The following is a 27,957-nucleotide window of genomic DNA, read 5'->3' on the forward strand; positions in this document are numbered from 1 at the left end:
AATAAAAAAACTAGTACTTTAACGCTTAAACTAGATTTGTACTAAAATACCAATGAATAGAACTGCTGCTGCAGCTGACGTCATTGTCAATTTCGCAGCTGTATTACAAACTAAATAATTCACATAAACGAGAAATTGCGCCTCATCGGGCCACTGGCAAGCCGGGCTGGTGCAGGATAACTGGCTGCTACCGGTAAAGTGTTGAGCTTGCACGGACACATACAACGGTGGACAGTCATCGATGTACGTGTAGCCAACACAAAGTTCACTCAAGTCCACAGCGTAACCGTTAGTGGCGGCTGTCTGACCACAGACCTGCTCCGCAGCATCCCCGCCATCCTTACGATAGGGCAATGGATTTGTACGCGAACTGCAAACAGTGAAAGATATTGCGCTCAATGGGCTTATGCGTAGGTAGCGCATACTGGTGTAGCCGAAGAAGTAGTTCGGCATTATGCGGTAAAAATTAATGCCACCTGTGCGCACATATTGCACCATCTCATTGGGACCCGTCGAGCTGGCGTACATAGCGGAGCCACAACGTGGATTCACCAAACGACGTGGAACTGCGAAAAGGTGAGAGTGAGAGTTTTTATTACTTATGGAGTAGTTGGTATGTGTTGGTGTATTAGTTAGCAAATCGGTACTTCACTCACTTTCACGTATGCGTCTAACAACCGGTGTTCCAGCTGTCCCTGCATCAAATTCCTCTCCGAGTGGAAAGAGATCCTTATGTGGATTACGTACGAGATCTTTGAAGCGTATGAGCGCACCGCCACCATAGTAGAGAAAATGTAAATCCGGCACTGTGTAGTTGAGATGCTGCAGGAAGTTTAGAGCATAGCGCATATCCCAATCGGGCACGAAGGCAACTGGGCTGGGCACAAGTAAAGCAATGAGTGACCGCCCACCCAATGAAGATGTGCTGCGATCAACATTCATAGTATTCTTTGTCAGTTCCATTGCAGTGTTTAGGATTTGCGGTAGACTGAAACCTGGCTTGTCTGCAAGATATGTCGGTTATTCGAGAGAAAAAAAGTTGAGAATAATTTGACAAGAGCACTTACACCAAGAGTGCGTTGTGATATTCCAGTTCTCATAGACTTCAGTTAAATAATATGTGGTGTTGACCATAACTGTACCATCGGCGGCGGAGAGTAGTGTTACAGCGCTGGCATATGGATTTATGTTGAGACGTTGGAGTACAAAGCTGTGGAAAAATGAAAGTAGTGGTGACCCACGTTTGGCAAGGAGACTGTCTATAACACAGATAGATTAAAAAACATCCTTTTTCTGGTTTTATGTTTTAATGCATAAATTCTGATGCTAGGCATTGAAAAGCAGCAAATTATATTGGGTTGGAGGGAAAGTTTTATCGGTTTTTGATAGGCAGATAACGAGGTCTCTGACTCTTTAGTTAGGATGGGCCCGGAGCCCACAAGTGAGCTTGGCAGGCTGCGAGAGGCTTCAGATGGACAAAACTGATGTTGCTTTCGTGTCTGACCGACTGTCGCTGATCCTCCTGTCATTAAACAGAAAGGACTATAGGCAGCTGGTTGGACTGATGACGGGCCACTTTTTATGGGCGAAGCATATGGAAAAGATAGTCATCACAGACTGTTCACTCTGCCCAGCATGTGAAGAGGAGGATGAGGTGGCGGACCACTTTCTGTGCGTCTGCCCGGCCTTCGCTTGGAGTCTTTGGCACTAATGTGTTAAGAAGCGACCACCTTGGCTGCTTGGCACCACAAGATCTGCCCCGATTTGTTCGGCGGTCGGGCAGAATTAAAGAAAATTAAAAAGGGAACTCGATTGCAGTACAATGGCCTTCATGTTGGCTGAGTGCTGTACTTGCTAGTGTGTCCCGACAAAAAAGAAAAAATGGTGAAAACTTTCTTGCGATGTTTTATTACGATTTTCGGTGTGGATTATCGAGACAAGAGCGCATTGATCCACTTACTTCGACTTTTTTCTCTTGAGCCACAGTGAAACGCTGATGCAACGTGTTCCAACGTGGTCGACGACCCCTGCAGGATGAATTTCGTGAAAATCAAAACGGCAACTTAGGCATAAGTGTGACCAGCCTACATTCATTGTTGTGTGAACTTTTGGTCGTCAAGAAGATTTGTTCTCGTTGAATATCGCATAATTTGACAATTGCCCAAAAAAGACTCGTGTCCATTGGTGCACACAAATATTGAAGAAATTCAGTCGCGGTGGGTCAAAGCACGTCTATGATATCGTAGCAGGTCACGAATCTTGGATCTAGGCATATGAGCCAGAAACAAAACAGTAATCGACAGTATAGGTGTTTCAAGACGAGCATGATCCAACAAAATTTGTTTGCGGAAGAAGTACCTTAAAGTAAATGGTCGCCTGTTTTTCGCAAAATCTAGCCATGTCGCAACTGTAGTACCAGGGAAACAAAAAAAACAGTCAATTCTGAGTGGGACACAGCCATTTGTTTGCCAGAAGCTTTCGGAGAATTAAGGAAAACCAACCGCCGAAGATGAATCATTCTTCATCAAGACACTGCGAGCTCTACAAGAAAGTTTTTGTGCACTCAAAAGCTCGAATTAATGGGCCATCCGCCTTGCAGCTCTGATTGGCTCCTAATGATTTCTTTTTGCTCTCAAGCATTAAAAATAAAATACGAGGTCGATGTTTTTCAACGCCTGAAGAAGCTCTTGAAGCCCTTAAACAGCTCGGTTTGGAGGTATCCACTTATTAGTGGCAAAAGTGCTTTGAAAATTGGTTCAAACGAATGCAGAAGTGTATTGACTTCCAAGCAGAATATTTTGAAAAACAGTAAACTACTATATTTTCATTATTATTTTACTGTGTTTTCATTATTGGGCGCAAAGTAGAAATGGCAACCTTGAGTATGGGAAATATTTGCCATCAGTTCCTGTAAAGCAGTCAGTTCTTTTCACACCTAGACAATGGGCCCTTCCCCACAAGTTCTTCTTTCATTTGTGTAATGTGCGACAAGAATTGTCCTACAATTAAAGGCAATGAATACTGCAAAATATTGCTTCATGCTTTCAAACAACAAATCAACTGCCAAAGTAACCAGGTACAAGTGCCAAAATTAGGTTTCCCTACAAACTTTTAAATGGTGAGCGCAGCATAAGGTAGCGAATGTTTTAAAAAACCGAGCTTAGCTGAAAATGTCTTCCTGTTCTTAGGAATTTCGTTAATAACGGTCGGAAGAATGGCAAAATAATATTTTTGCCAGCATAAGCCTCTGCTTATTTGACCAAAGCAGTCAGTCTTCGAGTATATTTCTTACCGCACGCGTTAGCTTCAAATGAATGTCGCCAAACAATTAACCGTCACCGCTGAAAATTCTATAAAACTATGTAAGCGAAATTTCTTATCTACATTCATAAGTAATTAGTTAAAGTTGTGTAGTAATATCGGTAAATTTTCATACTTAACATAATCCACGATAAAATAATATGGCCACGTGGTATCCAGAAAAACCAGAACATTAGTCATAATTGTAGTTAAATTCTGTATACCCTGGGGCTCGTCAATATCGTAGCTGTAGGGAAACATCCAAGCTGTGAATAGAATGGAATGAAATAAGTACCGATTTAAATAAGTATCAATGTGTTTTACACACACCAACTAGTACTGGGTGTTTTTAGGCATACATTCATACGGTATGTAAATTGCCAAGAATGATAAAATACAAGATTAGTAAATTTTGCGTGCCGTTGCGCTGGTGCAGTTGCGTGAGAGAAATATGAAAATGAGAAGAACGAATGCAAGAAGAAGAAGAAGAAGAAGAAGAAGAAGAAGAAGAAGAAGAAGGAACAATAGAATTATTTCATAAATAAATATAAATAAATTGCACAAGAGCGACGTCAAATACACAACGATTCTGAGAGCGTAAAATCGGTACGAGACGGGCGCCAACTTTTGTGTTCTGTGAATCGTGATAAATTGCGATATGGATATCAGTGATATCGGCTTCCAAATAAATGAATATTTTTTAAAATTTGTTTGTCAGAAACAAAGAATGCTGGAATGTACGATTATGCAGGTTGAAGCGAAAAAATAAATGTAACTGTACTATGACGTAATTGCAGATGAGGTGTGTGAGAGCACCAAGAAGAGAGGGTCGAAATAGTCAGTTTTTGTTAAAATTATGGAAAGGTATACTAAGTTAATGTAAATACGGAAAATCATAGCAAAGAGAGTGGAAAGAAAATAAGTTTTTTGCAAACAAAGTCAGTTCTATAAGAGGCGAAACTCCCTGATAGTCGAGTAGTGACGCCGTCATATGCTCAACCTTCTGTACTTAGTCCTGCCATAAGTTCTGTTACGAGTGAAGTCCGTTATAGGTATGAAATTATACTAGTCCTGAAGTTTACAGAGCTCTATTTCGCGAACAATTTGAAAAGTATACTCAAGACAACTGGAGCTTCATCTACACAGATGGATCCAAAACCAATAATGTTGCCACATTCACCGTAGTTTCCAACACAGGGTTAATCATATCAGGTAGTTCGCTTTTCGGTCGAACCTCAGTCTTCACAGCCGAAGCACTGGCAATCAAAATTGCTATTGAATATGCGACAAAACTGAAGGGGAACTTCGTAATATGCACAGACAGTTTATCATGCTTGAGTGGACTCCAAAGCGTAAACACCTCCAGTAGTCTAATTCAAAATATTAAAGCAGCACTAAATACTCATCATAAAAAGATCAAATTATTATGGGTCCCGGGTCATGCTGGGATCCCAGGTAACGAGGCAGCAGATGCGGCAGCCAAACAAATCCATCTCCAACCCTGCCCTACTTTTGCAACATTTGAAAAACACGATTCGATTAGGACTGTTGCAGCATATATTCAGAGTGAGAAAGATAAGAATTGGAAAGAATTTTCATCCTGGCACTGCAAAGTTAACCCATTAGGACAAAAGCCCCACTTTCCAAATAAAATCACTCGGAGCCAAACCACTACCTTTATAAGGTTACGCATTGGGCACATCCTCTTGACACACGAACACCTCCTCATAGGGAAACCCAAAAACACATGTCCTTTTTGTGGATCACTTTCCACGGTCGGGCACTTAATAGATGAATGCCCCAATCTCCGAAGCCACAGGATCAAAATATTTGGCAACATTAAACCCTCCGCACTTCTTGAAAAACCTTCTTTTGAAAACATTCACAAAATATATAACTTTCTGAAACAATGTAAGTCAATAAAGATTATTTAAACTCCATAATTAGAACTAAATCAACACAGGTATTATATACTTAAAGAAAGAGTCGTAAGCCCTGGCAGCTAGTACTCCTCTATATTTAGATATAAACATTTTGATATATCTAATAAATAATAATAATAATAATAATACTTTTTTTAATGAATTTAGTTTTATTTAAACATTTAAATATAAAAAGAAAAAATTAAAATTTTCATTCGAAATGGTGGCCATTTGCTTTTACAGAAGCCTTTAGACGATTGGGTCTTTCAACTATTGCAGCACGCACGTTTTCCATGGTTAATGACGTCGCTGCACGAACCAATGATTATTTGAGGCTCTCCATATTTCTGTGAGGTCTTCGACAGACCATGTTTTCCAATTCTGACCACAAACTGTAGGCCAATGGATTCAGATTTAGACTTCCAGACGTCCAATAAATTCAGATATGGACTTCCAGACGGCCAATCTTCTGCGGCTATGAACCCAGAATTATTGTTTTTTAGCCACTGCTGAGTGACTTTAAAGATTCAATGCCCTCCACTGAAGAGAATACTGCTCAACTGCCTCACCACGCATTCTAAGACATACTCCTGGTACACTTTTGCTCCGGCCTTAACCCCTTTTTCACAGAAATGAATAGATCTCACGCCTTTACAAGACACTCCCCACCAAAGCATTACGGAGGCTGGATGGTGACCACGCTAAACCCTTGGAACAACATTTCCGGACCTTTAGAAGTTTTTGCATAGATTTTGTCATTTTGCTTATTAAAAACTTCTTCAACAGTAAAAACTTTCTCATCTGTGAAAATTTCATGGCCATTGACCGCGTGCCACTGAAGAAGTTGCTTGCATCTGTCGAGTATAATTTTCTTCAAACGCCTTTTTAAAATATAACCAGTTGATCAGCAAAAGGCTTTCAAATAGAAATCATCTCTAATGAGTCTTCACATGGATCTCTTCGATACATTCCTTTCCCTGGACATGCTTTTCTCCATTCTAAGAGGATTTCTGGAAATTCTTTCTCGAAGGGCTTTTATAGCTGCACTGGTTCGAACCAAGCGAGGACATCCACTTCTTTTTCTGGAGGTTGCTTTGAAGCCGTGGGAAGACAACATTTCGGTGGCAGAACATGGACGTTTCAACAGGACTCAGCACCGTCTCACAAAGGTCGAGTGAACCAACAAATGGCTAAAAAACAATGTTCCGAACTTCATAACGTCCACACAATGACTCTCAAATTCACCAGATGCGAATCCGGTCTCTTTGGACCATTTTGGAGAGCAAAGTCCAAACTAAAAGATTCACCAGTCTCGAGGCGCTGAAAAAGGCCATTGTCCACGAGTGGGCCAAAATACCTGCAAGTCACATTCGGGCAGCTTGCGATTCGTTTCTAGACCACCTCAAGGCCATAGTCGAGGCAGAAGGTGGTCGAATCGAGCACAAAAAGTTACTTGATTCCTAGTTTTGTATTATTTTCACACATTTTTTACTTTGAATTGAATAAAAGCAATTTTCCAAACAAAATTTATGGCTTTTTTAATTGGTTACACTTCGAGTGCCGCACCCTGTAGTCTGCCGTTGTAAGTTTAGTAACGAGGTAATGATCCGCTTCGATGTTAGATAAATTGTTTATACTCGAATAGAGAATATTTTAGATCTTCAATTAGTCCAGAAGACTGGCTGCATGCCTTCCGTCTGTCCCAACTTAATCGCTTCAGTTTCATCTTTTTCAAACTGAGATCACCCATGCAGCTTGAGGGATCTTTTTAGGCAGAGTGCATCGGCCTGTAGGTGTACAATAAAATTTAATTTTTCCAAACTTGATTACATTTTATACACTTGACCCTCAAAATTGCTTATTATGCTCTTGATTTAATTTCTGGTAAAATGTAATTTTTACTTATGTGGCGCAGCTATTTTCTCAAATGTGAGTTGAAAATTGTGAATAAAAAATAAAACATTTACAAAGCATTTTTTGTTGGTTCCCATTCAAGTTATTCGTTTAAGAACTTTATTCATCATACAAATCAGTTATAATGAAAGGCTATCCAACAATATTATTTTATAGATTTTTATGATAGAAAAGCAAATTGATGAACTTAAAGGTCTATAAAAATACATAATTTAAATATACTTATGAAATTTGTGTACTATGGAGGATCATGCGGTATGCTGATAAACTTAACGCTGGATTCACTGCTGTACTAAGTACATTGGCAACACTGGCAAGCCAAAATAGCAAAAACATTTAAAGAAAGCGTCGCTTTCCATATCAGAACTTCAAGCTTTTCTTACGTTTCTACTGCAATGCCTCGCGTAAGCCATACGCCAGCACGAGGGTGGCAAAACTGGCAAAGAGGCCTGCTACGCCACTGTAACAACCCAGGTTCGTGACCGAGACTACATAGCGCGCCTGATTCGGTGCTTGGCATGCGTTTTCGGTGCACGATACCGAAGAGGTCACTGAGGCTGGTGATTGCACTGAGATGTAGAGCGGTGGACATTGACCAATGTAACTATAACCGTTGCATGCATTCGATAAGTCATACGAGAAACCATTGCCGATTGCGGCACAAGTTATGTCACCATTGCTGTTGGTGGCATTGCTCTGGGTAGGCAGAGGAACGGTGCGCGAGGTGCAAATGATGAATTGTACGCCACTGGAGGATTGTATGGCTACGTTGCGATTACTGCCAGTGCCATAGAAATAGTTGGGTGCCATACGATAGAAGTTTATGGCATTCGGATTTATATACTGCGCCAATTGATCAGTACCCCAAGATGGAGTGTACCAGGTAGAGCCACAACGTGGATTGATTAGACGACGTGGAACTGTGGAAAATCGAAAGTGTATACAGTCAGAGATGGTGTGTTGTGAAGGATAATAAAAAAACAAAAAGGAAAAAAAACAAGCTGCAACAACTAACTTACTCTGAATAATACGCGACACCACAGGGCCGGAAGAAGTGGATGCCGTGCTAGCCGTACTCAGTGTAAACAAATCTGAGGTCGCATTGCGTACGAAATTGGCAAAGCGGCTGATTGTGCCGCTTGTGTAGTAAATGAAGTGCAGATCGGGTACTTGTTCGTAAATAGTTTGCAACTGTGTGATGGCGTAAGTTGAGTCGGTGGAGCTCACCTGAACAGTACTGTAGGGGACCAGCAGAGCGACTAGAGAGCGCCCACCAACGGATGAATTCGTTTGTTCAGCATTCATGTAGGCCTGCGTGAGGTTTGTTATTGTTTGTAAAACGGTGGGTAAATTAAAGCCAGCAGGGTCTAACGAAAGAAAAGTATAAAGCTCGAATTTAGTTGTTAAACTCTAATTTATCGACTACAACTCACATTGTGCTTGTGTGGTCACATTCCACCCCTGATAAAGATCGGGCAGGTAATTGGTAGTATTGACAATAATTGAACCATTGCCTGCAGAAAGTAATGTCACCATACTGGCATAGGGTTTCACGTTCAGACGCTGGAGTATGTAACTGCAAAACAGGTAAGAAAATGGTGAGTGGAATGAGTTACATACAAATTGTGAAATATGAGATTAAACACTCACTTGACATAGTCAACGATGTTGCTGTATTGCCACGTGGTGTCCAAGAATACATAGATATTAGTCATGGGTGTTGTCACATTGGCTATGTCGTTGGCGCTGCTGCTAACAGGGCAGGTGACGTCATTAAGACTATTCGCTGAAATAAGAGAAAGCAGAGAGTGATGAGTAAACAAAGGTCAAAGCGGAGGGTTGTATTGTGAAAAAAAAAATGTATAGAGCACAATGAGCAAGCGAATGAGGAACTTATTGTTTTTGTTGTTGTAACAGCTCACAAAACCCTGTCCAGTGCTGCGACGCTGTCAGTCAACGTCGTCTATCTCATTTCAGTGTAGGGCCTCTTGTACTCTTTCGTCAAGGTGGAAGCAGAGCGTAAGAGGTGTTAGATGAGTGAGTTTAAGATGGCATGCGAAGAGGTCAGTAGTGTCACGCGGAGTGCATGGGATAGCACTACAAAGAAGCACCAAAAAGTAGCTTTCTAAGCTGGTTGACTTGGTTGGGCTTTTGTTGTCGCGTAGCAGCTGGTCGACTAGATGGAGTGGGAAACAGAATGCAGTCTTTAGTGACAGTCAGGCTGCACTAAAGGGTCTGGAGAACGCAAAGCAAATCTCAAAGATTGTTCAAGAATGTAAGAAGAAGCTCAATTCTGTTGCAAGACAGAATAGGATTGTACGTATAGAGTCCAGAACATTGCAGTGTTCAAGGGAATGGAATTGCTGATGGATTGGTTAACTGTGGATCAGCGTTTACCTCTCAGGAACCAGAGCCAGTAATCGGAATCCGTTCTGCAAGAATCATGATCAGTGGATCAGCGATTATGTATGCAATAATATAATATAATAACTGCAAAGTGTTTTGTAACAAGACCGAACAGAAAACTGTCGAACTTTCATCGAAAACTTGCAAGCAAAGACGTTCGGTTGATGGTCGGCATTATTACAGCACGAAATTCATGGGTGCGTCAACATATGACCATCATTTGAATCACTGAGGTCCCAATGTGCCTGTCTTGCTTAGAAGAGGTGGGTAGCACTGAGCATTTTCTCGGTGAGTGTCCTGCATTTGAAAGAGCAAAGCTGCGAATTTTATGTTCCGATATCGTGAAAACGAATTTTATTCCCTCTAACTGGAGGATATTTTGAGATTTACCAAAGAATCTGGAAAATTCTTACAGCACTAACTACGGCTATGTCTCTATTCTATCCTATCTTTTTTCTTCTGTTACTTCACTCCTTTCCTACTTGACTATCTAGCCTTTCACTTTCCAGAGCTTTAAATACAATGGCCTTTTTGTCTGAGGGTTTTCGGTGCTTCTTGGCGCGACTTTTTATATTTCAAAAAAAAAGAAGGTTTCTGAGATGCTGGTTACATCCATTGACGGGCAGTCATATATAAGTAAATCACTTTCGCATGATTGTAAATCAAACGGACTATCAGATCGAGCTCATTTCATGCATGATCCTGAGGAAGATTACATTGTAGTTTTTACTAGCTCCATATACGAACAAGTTAATGAAATGATATCGCAACTAAGATTTATGAATCTCAATAAGAGCTCCGTGACTTCCGTTTTTTGGCAGTCTTGGAAATTTTAATTAATAGGAGCCTGATTTAAAATAAGGCCAGCTACAAGTGATAGCCTCATTGAAAGATGAAAGCAGCGTGCGATAGATTATGTCATAAGTCAATGGAGAATTGCGGATATGCCCGGTAAAAGTGTGAAATAATAAGCAAATAGCGCAGCCATGCTTTTAGGTATAATTTATTGTATGCCATTTTGTACCTAACCCACCTCAGCATACCTAGTTTTGTTAAGCTAAGAATACGATACACTTGAGGCTGCATAACTTCATCCTTTATATTTTTAGGTTAGTCTTTCGTCATATCTTGGAACAGCTATAATTTATTGTATGGTCATTGATCACTTTTTCCAGTAACTGGACAGTCTTAGAAAGACCCGTTTGCAGAGCTGACTGTAAAGAGCTGAAAGAACAAAGGGAGAAAATCGGGGCTCGGGCATCAAAATGAGCCTTTGCGGCAGATAAGTGAAGTCTTCAAGGGCGTTTACCCGTTTTACCTAATTTCACTGTTCCTCGGACTGATACCAAATAGAATTTTAAACCGTATTTTGTACAGGATGGAAATGAGAGGAGGACTGGTTTTGCTTCGTGTGATTTCTTTCGCCCATGGAGACTATAGAAACCATGGCTACAAATTGCGGGCATCACCGAGCAAAAATGTGTAGAAAGCAATTTGGTTTACAAGTTATTACACTTTCGGAGAGAGAAGTAGACTTTGCGCTTGATTGAATGGTTATTCCGTTTCGTCTAGGCTTCTGGTTGTTGTCGTTGCTCTTGTCGCAGCATAAACACTCCCCATATATGTACGGGGATTGCCACTTCAGCAGTCCTTGGCCGGATACAAATCCGGGTGTTTCACTTAACATAGAACTGACTGTTGTGGGAACGGCTTTTGGTCTTATCGTTAGGTTACGTAAGACGGGAATGCGTCGGGTATGTATTCAGCGCAACTTAGAGACACTTTCCACTGCTAAGCTTTTGCCAGAACGCGATAGCGCTGAACACTTACTTCTTTGGATGTCTGGCAGATTTCGAGTCCGCATCCATTCACAATATTTCATCATTTATTAAACAAACGAAACGATTTCACCACTTTGGGAATTAGAGGAGGATCGTGAACACAAACTAGTGGTATCATAATGGGCCCCTCTAGGTGTGCTCTCCTACACCCAGATGGAGAATGGCAACCAACATAACCTAATCGAGTTTTAGAGAGGTCCGAAAATTTTGTGTTTATTTTGAGAGATAGATAGGAATCCCAAGAAACTTCTCTCACAAATGAGCCCCAAAATTGAGGAGAAATTACATTCCGACAATTAATATGTAGCAAGCGAAAGGTTATTCTATTATACAGGGGTCGATTGAAAAACCCGTGCAGAACTAAAAACTATTTCATTGTTTGGGTTAAACCTTTTGCATTTTTCGACGTAGTTTTCGCAAAACGCTATCTAGTTTGTTGATCCCGTGCGACTAATAGGATTTATCCAAGTCTGAAAAATAGGCAATCGTGTATGCAATCACCTGCTCGTTTGAATAAACTCTTTTTCCACCCAGCCATTTCTTCAAATTGTGGAACAAATATTACACCGAGGAAACCGAGGGAGCCAAGTCTGGAGAAAAGGGGGGATGTGAAACGAGTGGAAACATTATTTCTATTGCTGAGGCGTGAACTGGTCGGTGTCCCGAGGAAAAAGAAAACTCACTCGACTTTCTGAATTCAAATGAATGCTCAATACAAAAAAATGTACTGATCTGGCTGAAACTTGCTGTGCGTTCTTTCAAGATATGCTACTAAAATAACCTCAACATGCGCCAATAGCGCCATCTCTCTGACTTTGCACGGACTTTTCAAACAGCCCTCGCAGGTTAGGTTTAAAGGATCAGAAATATTTAAGAAATAATAGGTAGTCAATACGATTAGAGATATTTGATCCAAAGAAATATTATTGTAATTCACGATGTGAAGAATACAAAGGTGGCGCCATCCGAAAACCGTTATTTTGTTCTTGGTGCATTTGATAATTAAGTGACGTTAGTACAGAATAAACATAATTAGATGCCAGTAGAAATAAGAAAATCTTTGTAAGCATGATTTATTCTATCAATCTTGGCTTTAAGATGACTCTTTTTCTTTTTTTCTTTTCTGTACTTTCACGGCCCTAAGCACGATTTATTCTATCAATCTATGCCTTAACATTACGTTCGCTTATTCTTCTTCTTCTTTTCCTTCATTTATTTTCTGCGCTGACGTCACGGCTCTTGGGAAGACGTAATCTTATATTCTATCATTCTTGATATTCATTTATAATAAATAACTAACCAACAACTACTTTGCGAATTCTTCTAAAATATTTGAAGAAAATTATACTACCGACATATCCGTGCCCAATTATCTAATTTACCCAATTTGTAGTATTAAAATTTAAAAATTTACTTACGAACATAGGTTTGAAGCGCAGAGGCCGCTGACCCGGAGAACTCCGCAATGTTTGCTGCCGATAGAGTGACGCCCAATTGCATTTCACGATCTAATACCTGCGAGAAGGCGCTCGTCTGTGCCACCATATCCGCACTGGGTGCGTATGTGTTGAAATTACTTATGCGATTGCACGCCATAATGCCGCTGTTCAAAACGCCATTCATAGAATAGTACATACGTAGTAGCTGCGATAGTTTCATACCACTCGCCTGGCTCTGCCAGGTGACAATGTTTTTAGCAATGATCAGACCATCCAGACCGCCACGAATCTCGGCATCAGTCATTTCCATGTTTTGTCGCTGCGACAAGAAATACCATTTCGGCATTACTGTGCTATTCCAGGCACCACTCGAACCCACCGTGGCTGTTTCGGTGGTTGTGAAAGGCACCTGCACCAACGCCACTTCGGACAGATCACCAGCCAATGTAGCAGCCCAACGATTATCTACATTGACGGTGGTTGTCTGTGGCAAACTCTTATAACCATTTTGGCGGCTCGACAGCGCGAGCAGTGTGCGCAACTGCACAGTTTGTTGTTGTAAACCTGTGGCGATACCCGCCATGAGCGCACCAGCAGACACCGTACCCCAAGGTGTCCAGATAACACCATTCTCAACGGGACACTGACTGATCGAGGTGCTGGTCGTGGTGCCCGAGTTAGCCCAGCCCCAATCGTAGTCGTAGGAATTGTAAGCGCCCTTTTGCTTAAGACCGCGTTTCTGTGCTTTAGCTCTCACGCTCTCCAACATTTCCACATCGCCAATAAAGTTGCTATTGCGCTCCGTATTTGGTGAGCGGCGCAAGCGCTGTGCGCGATACTGTGACAATTGACTGCATATTTGTGATTCATCGCCACGCATGCGCGTCTCAATTGAACTGGAGAGCATGAAATGCAATGAACAACGTTCCTCACGTGTTAGCGTCTGGTTGGGAAAAGTCATGGCATTGCCGGGTATGAGGCGTGACAACAATATACGGCATTTCGGAAACTGGAAACCACTCGGACTGTAGGGTATGACGCCGGGTGTTTCGGCTACGCCGTATGTGCGCTGAATGCCATCCTGCCGAAAGCGTTGCAATAGCGCCACCGCAAGCGTACGCATAGTGTAGGTGTAGCTCTGCGTGTTCTCGACTTTTTCGATCAGCGAGATGAGCGTATCGATGGTGGCGGGCAGACGGTTGTCGCGATTCATAAAGTAGCTGGTATTGTAACATTCCACCAGCGACGGCGGAATTTGTAGCATGGTGTTCTCTTGTGCTTGCGTGTGGCCTATGCTGCCGCATAGTAATGCAACACTGAGCAGCAGCAGTGGTGCGACGGCGCGCAACACATTCGTTTGCAGCATCTTGTTTGATGGATTACTAGGGAATCCTGTTGTGGTGCTTCGTTAAGTTTGAAATCGTTTAGCGGCTGAGGAAGGGAAAAAGATGGAAATGCTTGTTAGTGATTTAATTTTTATAAAAGATGGTTTAATTTTAAGGGCCGATGTTGAATGTAAGCCACACCTAAACGTCAAGTTATTTTCTGTATTTCATTTGACATTTTTTAATTACAGACTAATTCAATTTGAACCATGGAAAGATATACAATCGAGCGCCGCGTTAAAGTTATTCAGGCTTATTATGAAAACGGGCGTACAAATCAAAATGCATATTGCGCACTTCGTGAAGAAAATCATCTTCAGTGATGAGGCACATTTTCACCTCGGAGGATTCGTCAATAAGCAGAATTACCGCATTTGGCCGAATTCCAAGAAATCCAAGAGTGATTGCCGAAAAACCAATGCACAAAGAGTGACTTTTTGGTGCGGTTTATGAGCCGGCGGCGTCATTGGGCCGTATTTTTTCCAAAATGAGGGCGGTCAGGCAGTTACTGTGAATAGTGTTCGCTATCGTGAGATGATAACGAACTTTTTATGACCCGGTTTGGGAGATATGGATATGGACGATATGTGGTTTCAACAGGACGGTGTCACTTGTCACACAGCTAACGAAACAATGGCCGAGACCGCGGCGGTCATTTGGCCAATATTTTGTTCTATACGCAATTAAGCTATACCAATATTATCATAATAAAGAGAAATGACAATAATTTCCTAAAAGAATTGTATTTGATTCAAAATCAACACCGGCCCTTGAAACTTAACCACCCTTTATTATTATTATTAATATATTAAAATACATGTGAATCTATGTACTCAGTGTACAAATAAGAAATTGCGTTTTTCCCAAAGAGGTGCAGTTTTTTTCCTTTAACAAAAACAAATAAAAAAAAATATATATAATATATATACAAAAAAAAAACAATGAAAAAAAAAAATAATAAAAAATATAAACAAAAAAGTATTAAAAAAAAAGTAAAACAAAGCACAAAAGAAAAAAAGTTAAAAAATGCTACGGCATTCCAGTTAAGTATTTAAAAATACCTTTTTGTGAAAAAAAACATATGGCGAAAGATTTCAAGGTAATGACTTGTACATCTAAGCGCAGAGAGCTTCCAGGATGGACGAAAAGTTTGAAGAAGCAAAATTTCTAGCAGTACTAAATAAATGGATATCCGCATCAAACCCTACTAGGGCTTACAGATTCATGGCGCGCGATCCAACTACCTTTTTGTTATCATTTAAGAGCCTCGAATGACTTAAAAAGAAGAAAATCGAATTCCCTTCTAATTAAGCCGAGAGACATTGAACTCCATTTTTTCCATTTAAACATCTACTCCTACGGTGACACAGGCAGTGGTTTTGTGTATTATTGTGATGAAAAGGAAAAGTGGATCTAATTGACAAAGAAATATAGGGCAAAAATTGTAGAAACTCTTCGGACTTGTAACAACGTTGACCACTAGACTAAGCATTCATTAGCTTGAAACTCATTGATTAGCTTAGGTAGAGTGGAGGAACCAAGAGAGGATTCTCCACATCGTGAATAAATATCTTCGATCGTATTGGCTACCTTTTATTCCTTAAATATTTCTGCTACTTTAATCCGTACAAAGTCAGAGATATGACTTTACTGGCGCGTGTTGAGGTAATGTTTAGTTAGGAGCATCTCTTGGAAGAATATATACCAAGTTTCAACCAGATCCGTACATTTCTTGGTTCTCTCACTGCCATCTGAGCTTCTTGGTGCGCTCATTAGGCACCTATCGCACGCCAATAAAGAGGGACACACCTCTTCTTTTTTTCCTTTTCCTTAACAGTTGCGTTAACCGCTTCAGCGATTTTGGGCCGAGTTCAATAAAGAGCCCAAGTCGTTTCTTCCTCGGGTAAGTCTTTCTCCACCGGATGTTTCTAATACAAAGAAGACGTTATTTTCCTCTGCTGCCATCAGCAGGTACCACAGCGAATACGTTCTGAGCTGGAGCTTCTGTAACCATTTGGATGACATGACCTTTTTCTCGGAGCTACTAGGTCTATTATATTCCTCTGTCATATTCGCTATTACCTGCATGCAAAGATCCCAAAATCTTTCGCGAAATTTTTCTCTCGACCACTACAAGCCCACCTCATCGGTTGTTGCCGTCGTCCAAGCTTCTGCGCCCTCAAATAGCATAGAAAAAAGGGTATAGTGATGCTTCTGTGTATACAGTTACAGTTGTGCGACTATACGCAAACTCGTCTGAAGCTCAGGCCACGTCGGAAAGAGAGGAAGCTTTGCTGAAGCTTTGAAGCTGTGTCTGCCCATCAAAAGATGCGTCTGGTATTAGGCGTCTGTCGTGGGACGAGAGGCGTACTAAATTACTGTATATTTGCCGTAAATGCGGTTTAATTGAAATATCACAAGGTGGTGTTATGCGCTTAGCTTGGAAGCCGCCACGTAAAATTCATTACCCATGAAAACTAAGTCAAAGTCACAATGAATAATCCACCTTTTATTAATTTCCAGAGCCTTGTGATTGTGTAGAATATTTGTAAAGTCTAAATCGCAAATTAATTTTATTTTATTTTACTTTTTGGGAAAATGTTTCTGTTTATTTCTGCCTACACTCAAACCTACAACATTTTTAGCAAAAATATCGAGAAGGTCCAAAATACTTGGATCAATTGACACGGAATCTCCTACGAAACAAACTGGCAAAAGCTGAAGAAGACTTGGTCACATGTTGCTGAGTTCTTTAAAATCTACACTGAAATGGAAAGTTGTATACTCGCATAGCTCAACCAATGCTTCTTCCCACTTCCATCTGGTCCGTATGCTTGAAAAGTGGCCTGGCTGAGCAACACTTCTGTGCTTATGAAGAGTAAAAGATTTTGAGAATTTTTATAACACCGCAAGCGGAAAAGAGTTATTTGTAACGTACAACTAATATGCTACCAAAAAGATGGGGAAAAGTTATGTTCAGCGTTGAGATATATTTTTAAGAATAGATGTGCTATTGTAATATTTGCTCAAAGTAAGATTTTAAATTTTTGAGAAAAAAAGTAGTGATGTTTTATTTGTGTATTTATAAAAAAATGTACCCCCTTTTATGTGTGTATGTTTGTTGTTCATATTACACAAATTTTGTTAGTCTTATCTGCCCTTGGCATACTAATCTCACATACAACTGTGTAAAACATTCATTAATCATACGCCTAGTCATACCCGCCAAATAGTTTATACGTGCTTTTTACTCATTCTACATACTAAATATATATGTACCTATACATATGTACCAATTTGTTTGTAAGATTTTACACTCTTTGTGTGTATGTGTGCACTAGCAAGTTGGCTAAACTTACTGATAAGCATTCGTTGGTATTTTTCCCTGCTTCTCCTCGACTACATAGAAATACTGGTAGTACGCATGTTTGCGTTTGTGTGCATTACTTGGCTAGCGTCTGTCTTTCATAAGCACCTAAAGCACCTGCTGTTATTTACCGTTAAACTAATAGCAACATAATAAAATGTATTTATTTCGTGTCTTAACTTTACTTCTAGGAACAATTAAACAGAATCAATCGATTCCAGAAATACAAGTAGTTATGGTTATATTGCTAATGTGTTAGTGGCTTGAAGTCATAAATTAATTCTTACATTATCTGGTGTAATCGATGAGTTCGTATCAGCCTTGAAAACGCTAATATGATAAATGTAATATATGTATGCTCTCAATTATTAAAGTTATTAGTAGTTATTTCAAAATAATGAAATGAAATTTAAGATATCAATTGCAATTCAAAGGAGTTGCGATGAATATAAATTTACATGAAGCAAACAAATCGTTTGAATACGCCTTTTTAAAGCAGATGAAATCCGGAGCAACTTCTTGGGTGGGAGCCTAACGCGATCGATTCATGAAAATTTAATCTGTGAATTCAGAAGCCCCACAATATTTCTTCTAAATTGGCTATTAGCTGATGTAGGAACACAAACGAGCTGTTTGCGTGACTTACCATAAACGTAGAATGGGTTCCTTACCAGAGGTACATCCTTATCTTGCTCAAATTACAATTAATCTACTACCCTATGATCAGAAAGTACCGGGAATGTTTAAATAAAACAAAACAGAGTTAAATTATAGGCAAATTTATTTTATCTCCTTCAAAATATGACCCGTCCGAAGCAACACACCTGTGCCAACGTTTAACCCAGTCCTCCATGCACCTCTGGTAGGCCGACGAAGGGATGGTTTTCAGAGCGTTCATTGCATTCTCTTTGATCTCCTCTATCGACTGAAATCTCCTTCAACTTCAACTTGGGAAACAAAGAAAAGCCGTACGGGGCCATATCAGGTGAATACGGTGCTTGCACAATGGTATTTATTTGGTGTTTGGTCAAATATTCCAGCACAATTTGGGCTCGGTGCGAAGGCTCGTTATCATCATGCAAGTTCCAAAAATTGTTTCCCTACATGTCCGGCCGTTTGCGATGTACAGCATCTCTCAAACGCTTCAAAACGGATAAATAATATTCTCTATTGACTGTCTGGCCCAATGGAAGGTACTCATGGTACACTACGCCTTGGCAATTGAAGAAAAAAGTTAACATCACCTTCTCGGTACTTTTTGATCATAGGGTACCTTCATATAAGTACTGGCTTGCGGCGACGCTCATTGCAAAGACAAATGGTGGAATAGTCAGGACTACAGCTATCACTGATTCGATATAAGAATATCAAAGTCGCTTGATTATACTCGTATATCCACTAGTCAAAAAGCCCGTGCTATGATGGGATCAAATCATTTTGATCAAACAATTTTGACGAAATATTTTTTTGATTAAAAATCCTTGTACAAATTCTTAATTTGTGCAAGGAGAATATTCATAGTCATGTGCATATAATCATCAAATTCGTTACAAATGCTTTAGCGTCAAGGCTCGTGTGGGCCATTCTCATGCTATGGCCTAGCCATCTTATTCTCTGAGCTTTGATGAACCGTACAACATTTGCTCCCCTTATAAATTGATCCAGTTCATGGTTCCATCGCCATTCGCCGTTGTCTTTGAATGCACCGAAGATTTGCCTCAATATTTTATAAGTAGGACCACAGAGTTGAAAAGGAAACGGATAGTATTGAATACTATCTTTACTACCCTCACCTCCGGCTGAGGTGCGAGACCACACTTCTTTTAATGGCAAGGAGATCTAGTTGAGTGTTCACATTTTTCGAAGCTTCATAAAGCGCGCATAGTGCTTCAATCTCAATGACAGGTAAAGGAAAAAGTAAAGCATGGCACGCGAATTTCATAAATAAGCCTTTCAACCCTAATTTAAGTTATCCAGACCTACAGGCAAGGCGCGCTGCATGTAGTTTGCGCGTACAGAACTGTGTTAACAGCTGGAAAGTTCCCTTTGGACCTCTTGGTTCTGCAAGGAGCACGGCATACATCAGCACAAAAAGTAGCTGAGCGATTGCTGACAATTGGCGCATACCACGTGTTGATGAGTGATTAGGAAAAAAACATTGAGCCACCGACTATCACCTTTCGCAGTTGCTTGGCGGACACGGCTTTTTTCGGGAATACATCCACCGTTCTATGATGGCAGACAGCCCTTTCTGTCCGAATTTCCAACAATGATGAATAAGTTGAGTGTGGGAATAAGTTTCCGTGCTTTCTTAGCCAAAGCTACGAATTATTTAAACAATTAAATAATACATGATATCATATGAAATATGTGCCATTGGAAGCTACAACTTTACTCCATCTTTCAAGCATCATACGAATTCCTCTGACGACTCGAGTTCTTTTGACTTGATCCATTCATTCTGCTTAGTTTACGATGCTCTCGTATGAAGTGAACCGCTCTTTACAAAGGGCTGACTGCATTGATCGGAACAGATTCAAACGCATTAGCTGCGGTCGCTAACAATCGCCAGTGATGGTTACAGATGGTTTAAAGAGTTCATAATAGATGACATCCTTCTGATCCCACCAGATGCACAACATAACCTTTGAAGCATGAATATTTTGTTTCGCTACCTATGGACCTGGTTCACCTGGCAGGCTCTAACATTTTCGACGCTTAGGGTTATCATAATAGATCCATTTTTCGCCAGTTACGAGGCGATGCAGAAAACCTTTTCTTTTCTGCCGTTCAAGAAGCATCTCACACGTCACCAAACCTCTCCTTCAATTGATGTGACACCCAGTTACCTGCTTTCTGGACTACTCCCATCGCGTGCAAACGTTTACCAACGGTTGATCTGTCAACATCAAACTCTTGAGACATATCACCAAGAATTCGACATGCATCTTCATCCAATAACACTGTGCAACAAATTCAGGTTAGCAAAAATTAGGTCCATTCTGAGAGTGGCGGGTGAAAATAGAGGCGAAATTAGAAGACCCGTATCGCGCCGTTTTTTTACGTTAGTTCGAATTTTTTTTTAATCGGCCTTCGAAGTTCGAAATCGGAGCCGATTTTCGGTATATTGTTTCATAAGTACCACAAACATTTTCGAAATCAATTTTTTCAAAAATTGTAATTATTGCACAGGTCTCTAGCAATAATTTGGCTTTTACAGATTGAAAAAATATCAATTAGTCGACGAGTTATAGCCAAAAAACCGTATAAACAATTTTGCTCCGATTTCGAACTTCGAATGCCAATTAAAAAAAAATTCGAACTAACATAAAAAAATGGCGCGATACGGGTCTTCTAATTTCGCCTCTATTTTCACCCGCCACTCTCAGAATGGACCTATTTTTTGCTAACCTGAATTTGTTCCACAGTGTAATTATTGTAGTTGAGTATCTGCGAATTTTTTCATTGCCACTTCGCGATCTTTATTATATACGACGAAATTGCCACTTTGGAAGCATCGAAACCACTCTTTACAAGGTGTATTGGATGGAGCGTGATTACCGTAAATACTTATCAATATACGACACGCTTCAGCTGCACTTTTCTTTAAAAGGTAATAATGAAGCAGGACTTCCCGCAAATGCTGTTTTTCGGATGAACGTAGACATTTTTGAACTACTGAGATCCAGACCCCACACATACAGCTTCAAATCACCAGTATAGGTATTACTTAAGCGAACACAAAAATAGTATCAGCGGTGACACCTCTTTTACGAGGGCGGAAACTTATTCCCATACGTAATAATATCTTCTTGAAGAGCCATTCTTTGAACTTTACCTCTTTGCATGTCATATTTACAAACTTACACCGCCTAATATACTTCAGTGAGGCAGAGGTCTAATCTACCTAATTCTAATCGAGCCGATACCTGAAATTATTCGGAAGTAAACCGTCCAATTACTGAATTAATCTCGAAAACGATGGTTAACATATGAGAGCAGGCCAATTGAGTGTGGATATTTCTTAATTCTCCCGATTCAAGAATCGCATATTTTGTGCAGTTCTATGCACCCTCTACGCAATCTCTCTGGTCGATGGGGTTTCGAAAAAGCTAATAAGCTATTAAATGATTGTTTTGTGTTCCAATTTTTTCTTTGTTTGCTAGGAATTGATGAACTCGGACTTGCTTCTAGAGATAGACGCTGAATAAAATATTAAGGCATCATGAGGCTTTTGTGCAATAAAATCGGGTAGTGCACAACACCTTAATTACTGCGCAAGAAACCATTTTACCCGTAACACTTAAATTGCTTACATGTTGATTACATTTTTATTGAAAAAATGGGAAATCGTTCATAGTTTAAAAATAGTAATACTGATTAATACCGTTTAACTTACATGTAATGACTCACTTTATGTGTCATTCCCAATTTCGAAAATGTAAAAGTTTTTAAAGCTAATTTTATAATACTTCACCCTGAGCGAAATTGCTAAATAGCCTTCCATTTACAAGCGATTCACCTGATACCTCCATAAGTATTGTAGATATGAAAATTCAATTGTGAAATCTATGAATTTTTTATTTACTTGATTATTTATCTATTGGTTGCCTTATCAATATCACAAACTATTGTATAAAAAAAATGAATGAAATTTTTCAGAGATGACGTCACCTAATGGCTACAGGCATACATAAAATGCTCTAAAAGTAATAATACTCGTGTATAGAAATATCAAACTGTATACAACAGGTAAAATTAGAACTTAAGTGATTATGCTGGTATGTACTCGTATGTTAGTATATGGGGTAAAAAATGCGAATAGAAAAGGGTCGATAACGGCAGGTGCCAATAATTTTACAGAGTACAGTTCGTGAATGCGAATATGTACACACATATTTTATATGCGCTGTTATAATAAAAAAAGCTACATATTATATAATTTTATAAATGGCAAAGAGCTACTTTTAAACACTTTGAGTACTAGGTTAGTAACTAGTTACCATGAAACTGGTACAAGTACTATACGATTGATTAGTTTGGGGAAAAAGAAATCCATTAGTTACTCGGCGGCCGCCGTAGCCGAATGGGTTGGTGCGTGATTACCATTCGGAATTCACAGATAGAACGTTGGTTCGAATCTCGGTGAAAGCAAAATTAATAAAAACATTTTTCTAATAGCGGTCGCCCCTCGGCAGGCAATGGCAAACCTCCGAGTGTATTTCTGCCATGAAAAAGCTCCTCATAAAATATCTGCCGTTCGGAGTCGGCTTGAAACTGTAGGTCCCTCCATTTGTGGAACAACATCAAGACGCACACACACAAATAGGAGGAGGAGCTCGGCCAAACACCCAAAAAGGGTGTACGCGCCAATTATATATATAGTTACTCGGTATATGGCTGTAGTGATCGATATTTCGTAAAGTATCGATCAAACAATTTAAAGTTTATGTTCGTTTTCAAGGTGACATTTCACAGTAAAAAAAAAACGTTCCCTGTTTTTTGTTTGTTCCATTCCGTTGTGAGTTACAGGGTGTTAACAATCTAAATCAACAAAGAGAAAATTCGGTGCATTTTCCAGTTTTCCTTTGATCATGGCGAAAATGCAAGCCAAGCTGCTGCAATGGTAAATTGTGTGTTTATGGTGCCCATACTGTAACAGCTGATCACGTGCAGTTTTGGTTTCGTCGATTCTGTTCATAGAAATAATCGAATTTGACCAGAAACTTAGTAGTCGTTACATCGCCCGGCAGCTAAAGATCAGCCATGAAACAGTTTTAGAGCATTTGCGTAAAAGTTTTACTCAAAAATAATGGATTTATTTTTCCTCAAGCTAATATTTTGCATGAACACATTCTGTGCGTCTGTCTGGCATTATTAAAAACGTATTTAAAATGCCTGGGAGCCCCATTGTTTGAGGGTCTGGAGGACGTGTCAAAAGCGGATTTCCCAGCGCTGCTTAGATTCGCCAAAAGCGCTGACATCCTACATGATGTTTACTTTCAGAAATCATAGAGGTCGGTCGTCATCTGGTATCGCTAGGGACTAAAAGGTCTATGCGTGGCTTATTGCCAACCAGGCTAACCTAACCTAACCTAATATAATATTTTGCATATATAATCATGCAATCAAATATACTTCTAAGTTTTTTATACTTAATTTTGTTAAGAGTAAATTTCCTTAAGATGAGTTTGGAGATTAGAATGTCTATTGCTCTTGTGAAAATATAAAAAAACAATACCGAAAGCTCGCATACCTAAGCTCTTTATACAATAAAGTTTGTGATGGATGATGCCCTTCCACGAAAGATATGTAAATTCCACAGTAATTTTACTTTTCTGTTTCCACAAAAGAGAAAAACAAATTTCCGGAATGAATAATATTGCACTCAACAACTGAAATATTTATGCCCGAGTACTAAAAACTAACTAAAAGGTGTGCCTGAACAAAAATCCAGCAAAAATTGCGATTCTAAGATTTGCAAGAAAATACAAAGTTTATTGAGTAACTTTTTTATTGAATAAAAAAATATTTTTGAGTGATGGAAATCGTGATGATCCTCTACACGCTCCATTGCTTGCTTGTTTGCACACTGCAGCTGTCTGGTTCAAAAGTGTCAAATATGATTGACGTACGACGCGATTTTAAAAAATTATAACATTTTCAGGAAATGGTAACATAGTGCACGGATTGATCTCTCATGGATGAGGGTGCACCGGTAAATGGCTGCAGACTAGCGCTTTCGAGGCAACCATACAAATATGTAGTTTTCAAGCGAAGTATACGCAATGGACAGATGCACTCATTTTAACCTTGAACATAAGAACGACAACAGAAGCATAGCTATGCTTAATGATAGAAAGGCAGCAATCAAGACACTCAACGCTTTTCAGGCTATACCAAAGATGGCGCTGGAATATGTTGATAAGCCGAATATCTTAGGACAGAATAACCGAGTACGCACCCAATGGGTTTCAGGACACATAGGAATTACTGGAAACAAAATGGCAAATGAATTAGTCAGGAACGGGGTTGCCTCCCATTTATAGAAAAAAAGGCAGTTTGTGGTTTAGCAAATGGTAATGAGGAAGTGAAGGGAAGACATATTGGGACAACCTACCGGGTTTATCAAAATCAAAATAAATGATAAGTAGCGTTAACTTAAAAGACTAAAAAATAAATAATTGACGCGTACACTTTTGTTAGGTGTTTGAAAAAAAATATTTTTTTTTTTCAAAAATTTTAGAGTAATATGACTTAATTGATAAATTTGATTAATGAAAATTATAGCAAATATTCAATAGTTTTATAGAAAAAAACAATACTCCAAGCGGTTGAGTAATTTTTAATTTGTTGCAGTTTGAAAATAAATTGTATGGGTTTTTAACACATTTTATTTTATATGCACGACTCTTTTGTAAGCCTATGCAATTTATGACCTTCCAGGAGAGATTTGCTTCAATATATCAAAACTCTTAGGTAGGTAGGTAGGATGGCAAGAGTAGCCCAGGTACACTACAAGTAGCACTTACGTGCCGTTTTGATACCATAATGTGGACCACTACCTGTGAAAGGATTTAGGGAGGAGAGAAAACCGTCTACAGCCATCCAGTGCTGTTGATGTAGCGGAGGAGAATTTCATCAAGTCAAGTAAGGAATCTCAAGCGCCTAGCCGCCAGAGCCGGACATTTGCAGAGAAAGTGTTCCACAGTCTCTTTCTCTGCAGGATCCCCACAGCTTCTGCAATAGGGGTTGTAGGGAATTCCAAGCTTCTCCGCATGAGTGCCGATCACCCAGTGACCAGTGATCACCGCAATGAGTTTGGAAATTGAATGGCGCGGGATTCCCATCACCTTAAGTGTTCTGTTTCTATCGTATTGAGGCCATAGTGCTTTTGAAATAGCAGACGATGAGACAGACCTCCATCTGTCTTGCGCTGTTTTTAGAAAGAAGTTGTGTAGTTTCCCTTTAACGACGGCCAAGGGGATACCGATGTTTGAGAAGGGGCAGCTGGAACTGGTTCTGCCGCACCCTTCCTGGCAAGCTCATCGGCAATTTCATTTCCCTCCATGTTCCTGTGCCCAGGAACCCAGATGAGGGAAATGTTTCCCGCACGTTCGAGACGCTTGAGTTCCTCCTTACAGAATTTCGCGAGAAGAGAGCTGCAATACGGCGACGACAGTGCCTTGATTGCAGCTTGGCTATCGGAAAAAATATTAATGTCTCCCTCCCAACAGCGATCCCGAAGCATTTTGCATGCCTGCAGGATCGCGAAGATCTCTGCTTGAAAGACGCTGCTTGTCTCCGGCAGTTTAAAGGAGACCGAAATGTTGGCTGATTTAGAGTAGACCCCCCCTCCCACTCCAGACTCCATTTTGGATCCGTCAGTGAAAACAGAGGCATCTATATCCGCACCAACTCTCCCCTCTTTCCAATCTTGCCTGCTCGGAAAGATAGCCCTAGCACAACCCTCAAAGCACAGTTTGCGGATGGAGAGGTCGGTGCGAATATCAGAGAAGGAAGGGGAGATCTGCTTCAAGATGCTACTATGTCCTACAGGAAGTTGTCTCCAAAACTCTTAATATACCAAAACCTATTAGTATAAGTATACGTATAAAACTATGTTTTTTGAACTGGTGATCACTGTTACTTAAAAACCGCTTGGTAGATTTCAATAAAATGTATACTGCTTTTGAAATACATAAAAAAATCGTGCCAGTCGAAGGATTTTTTTTTCAAAAATTTCGGTTTCTTTACACACTTAATTGTCGGTTTTTTTTTTTAAAAAAAGCTTCGATCAGGCACAAGATCATCTATTAATAAAACTAATTTCTCTTGTGCGATTGATTTTAGACGAATCTCCAAGCACATGTGATGATCACCGCAAGGCACGTAGGGACTTCTGGAGAAACGAGCTCCACACAAACAAGGATAACTTTCACAATTATAAATTTTCTTTTTTTTAAACCTTTTTAAAGTCAAGTCGAAACATGATTTATTAACGCTATGTTTTTATTTTTGTAAAGCAATTGACTACCAAAAAAAAAAAAATGATTGAAAATCATCATATTTTCAGGCCTCTCACTACCACTAGATACATATATTAATGCTTTACTACATATAATGAAGAACCACGAAAAATACGAATCTATCACCACTTTTTTGCTTCGTAAATTCATTCACTTTGTTTTTTTTTTTGTATGTGTAAGTAGTTTCTACTTTAGTCCGATAATTAGTCATAGTCCCTGTATCTCTGTTGTAAATCGCACAGCCGTACACAAACACACACACACACAAGCACTTGCGAGCTATCGGCATTGTAAAGCTTAGCGGATATTTGGACATACGAACTGATAAGCAGCAGGTGAATTTCGTGTCGGTGCAGTTTGTGCTCGCATATGCCATGTACGAGTATAACGGTAAACAATTTCGGGGTATGTGTGGAGACTACCTGTATGTATGCGGTGGTCTTGTTGTACAAACAAAGCCGATAGTTCACTATGATTTTTGTTGCTGTTGAATAGGTTTTTCTTGCACAATTTTTTTTTTTGTTTCAGTTCTTCGCCATTTGGCTAACTATTTGAGCCAAAGCGAATTAAATTTGTCGATAAGATAGTTAGTGTGCACACATACAAACAAACCAACACGCACCTGAGTGTGGTTGTGCTGTCGGGAGATAGTTTTAACGCACTGATAAGTGAAATAGTTACTGCGTTTTTCAATTTTTCAGCTCTATAAATAACACAAATAAGGAGTTTTAAATTATTCTCAATAATTCTTGGTTGCAGACCAATTTTTTGTAATTACAGTTGTTGCTTTTTTTAACTTTTTATTGCAGCTACTATTTTTGAAACTTTGTGCTCTTATAGTTTTTGGTCTATAATTTTCGGCAACATGTGATTTTTAAGGATTCTTGCATATTTTATATTATATTTTATTGCTATTATTGCAGTATTTCGTTGTTTTTGTAGTTTTTTTTTATTTCTTACAGTTATTAGTTTTTAATGTTCAGCAGTTAGTTGATTCTGCAAATTTTTTTTTTATAGTTTTTCATTTTTTTATTTTTGTAGCTTCGCCTCTTTGCATATTTTAGTCTTTATTTAATTTGCATAATCTTCTAATCCGCTTCTTATTTAAACTGTTTTTTTTTGTGAATTAAATAAACCAATTTATTGCTTACTATCCACTCACAATTCTAGCTCACTTTGTTCTCTTTTATTTCAAATTACTTTATAAAATCACAAAAATACTTAAAAAAAGCTGCTATTCAATTTATGGAGGCAAACGCACCTTACCCACTCTTTCGCTTAGTCGTACTGTTTTTTGATTTTCGTTTTCGCAATGACCAACACCTTTTCATATTCGGTATGTGGGCTTATAGAG

The 27,957-nt window shown here is 39.5% G+C and overlaps 1 protein-coding gene across 9 annotated transcripts; it reads right to left on the reverse strand.

Annotated features, from left to right (window-relative positions):
- Nucleotides 1-27,930, reverse strand: LOC128867309 (uncharacterized). Of its 9 annotated transcripts, none has more exons than XM_054108425.1 (6): nucleotides 27,766-27,898; nucleotides 12,802-14,253; nucleotides 3,437-3,566; nucleotides 1,068-1,210; nucleotides 657-1,004; nucleotides 1-566 (listed from the first exon to the last, which is right to left on the reverse strand). In XM_054108425.1, exons 2-6 carry the CDS (start codon nucleotides 14,186-14,188, stop codon nucleotides 31-33), a joined length of 2,544 nt encoding a protein of 847 aa, XP_053964400.1. In that variant the 5' UTR covers nucleotides 14,189-14,253; nucleotides 27,766-27,898; the 3' UTR covers nucleotides 1-30. The 9 variants fall into 9 exon arrangements, with proteins under 9 accessions (XP_053964400.1, XP_053964394.1, XP_053964392.1 ...); XM_054108419.1 differs by lacking the exons at nucleotides 1-566; nucleotides 657-1,004; nucleotides 1,068-1,210; nucleotides 3,437-3,566 and adding exons at nucleotides 7,208-8,056; nucleotides 8,156-8,503; nucleotides 8,570-8,712; nucleotides 8,787-8,922 and having other exon boundaries at nucleotides 27,865-27,930; XM_054108417.1 differs by lacking the exons at nucleotides 1-566; nucleotides 657-1,004; nucleotides 1,068-1,210; nucleotides 3,437-3,566 and adding exons at nucleotides 7,208-8,056; nucleotides 8,156-8,503; nucleotides 8,570-8,712; nucleotides 8,787-8,922 and having other exon boundaries at nucleotides 27,766-27,892.
- Nucleotides 27,931-27,957: the final 27 nt, after the last annotated feature.

This window comes from Anastrepha ludens, chromosome 6 (genome assembly GCF_028408465.1).
Source record: "Anastrepha ludens isolate Willacy chromosome 6, idAnaLude1.1, whole genome shotgun sequence".
NCBI lineage: Eukaryota > Metazoa > Arthropoda > Insecta > Diptera > Tephritidae > Anastrepha > Anastrepha ludens.

Excerpts from the sequence above, each read along its gene's own strand:
- LOC128867309 (XM_054108419.1), bottom strand. The coding sequence starts at position 14,188 with ATGCTGCAAACGAATGTGTTGCGCGCCGTCGCACCACTGCTGCTGCTC. Across the intron at positions 8,504-8,569 it reads TGTGACCACACAAGCACAAT|ACCCTGCTGGCTTTAATTTA; the intron begins GTGAGTTGTAGT and ends TTCTTTCGTTAG. Across the intron at positions 8,057-8,155 it reads GGTGTCGCGTATTATTCAGA|TTCCACGTCGTCTAATCAAT; the intron begins GTAAGTTAGTTG and ends GATTTTCCACAG.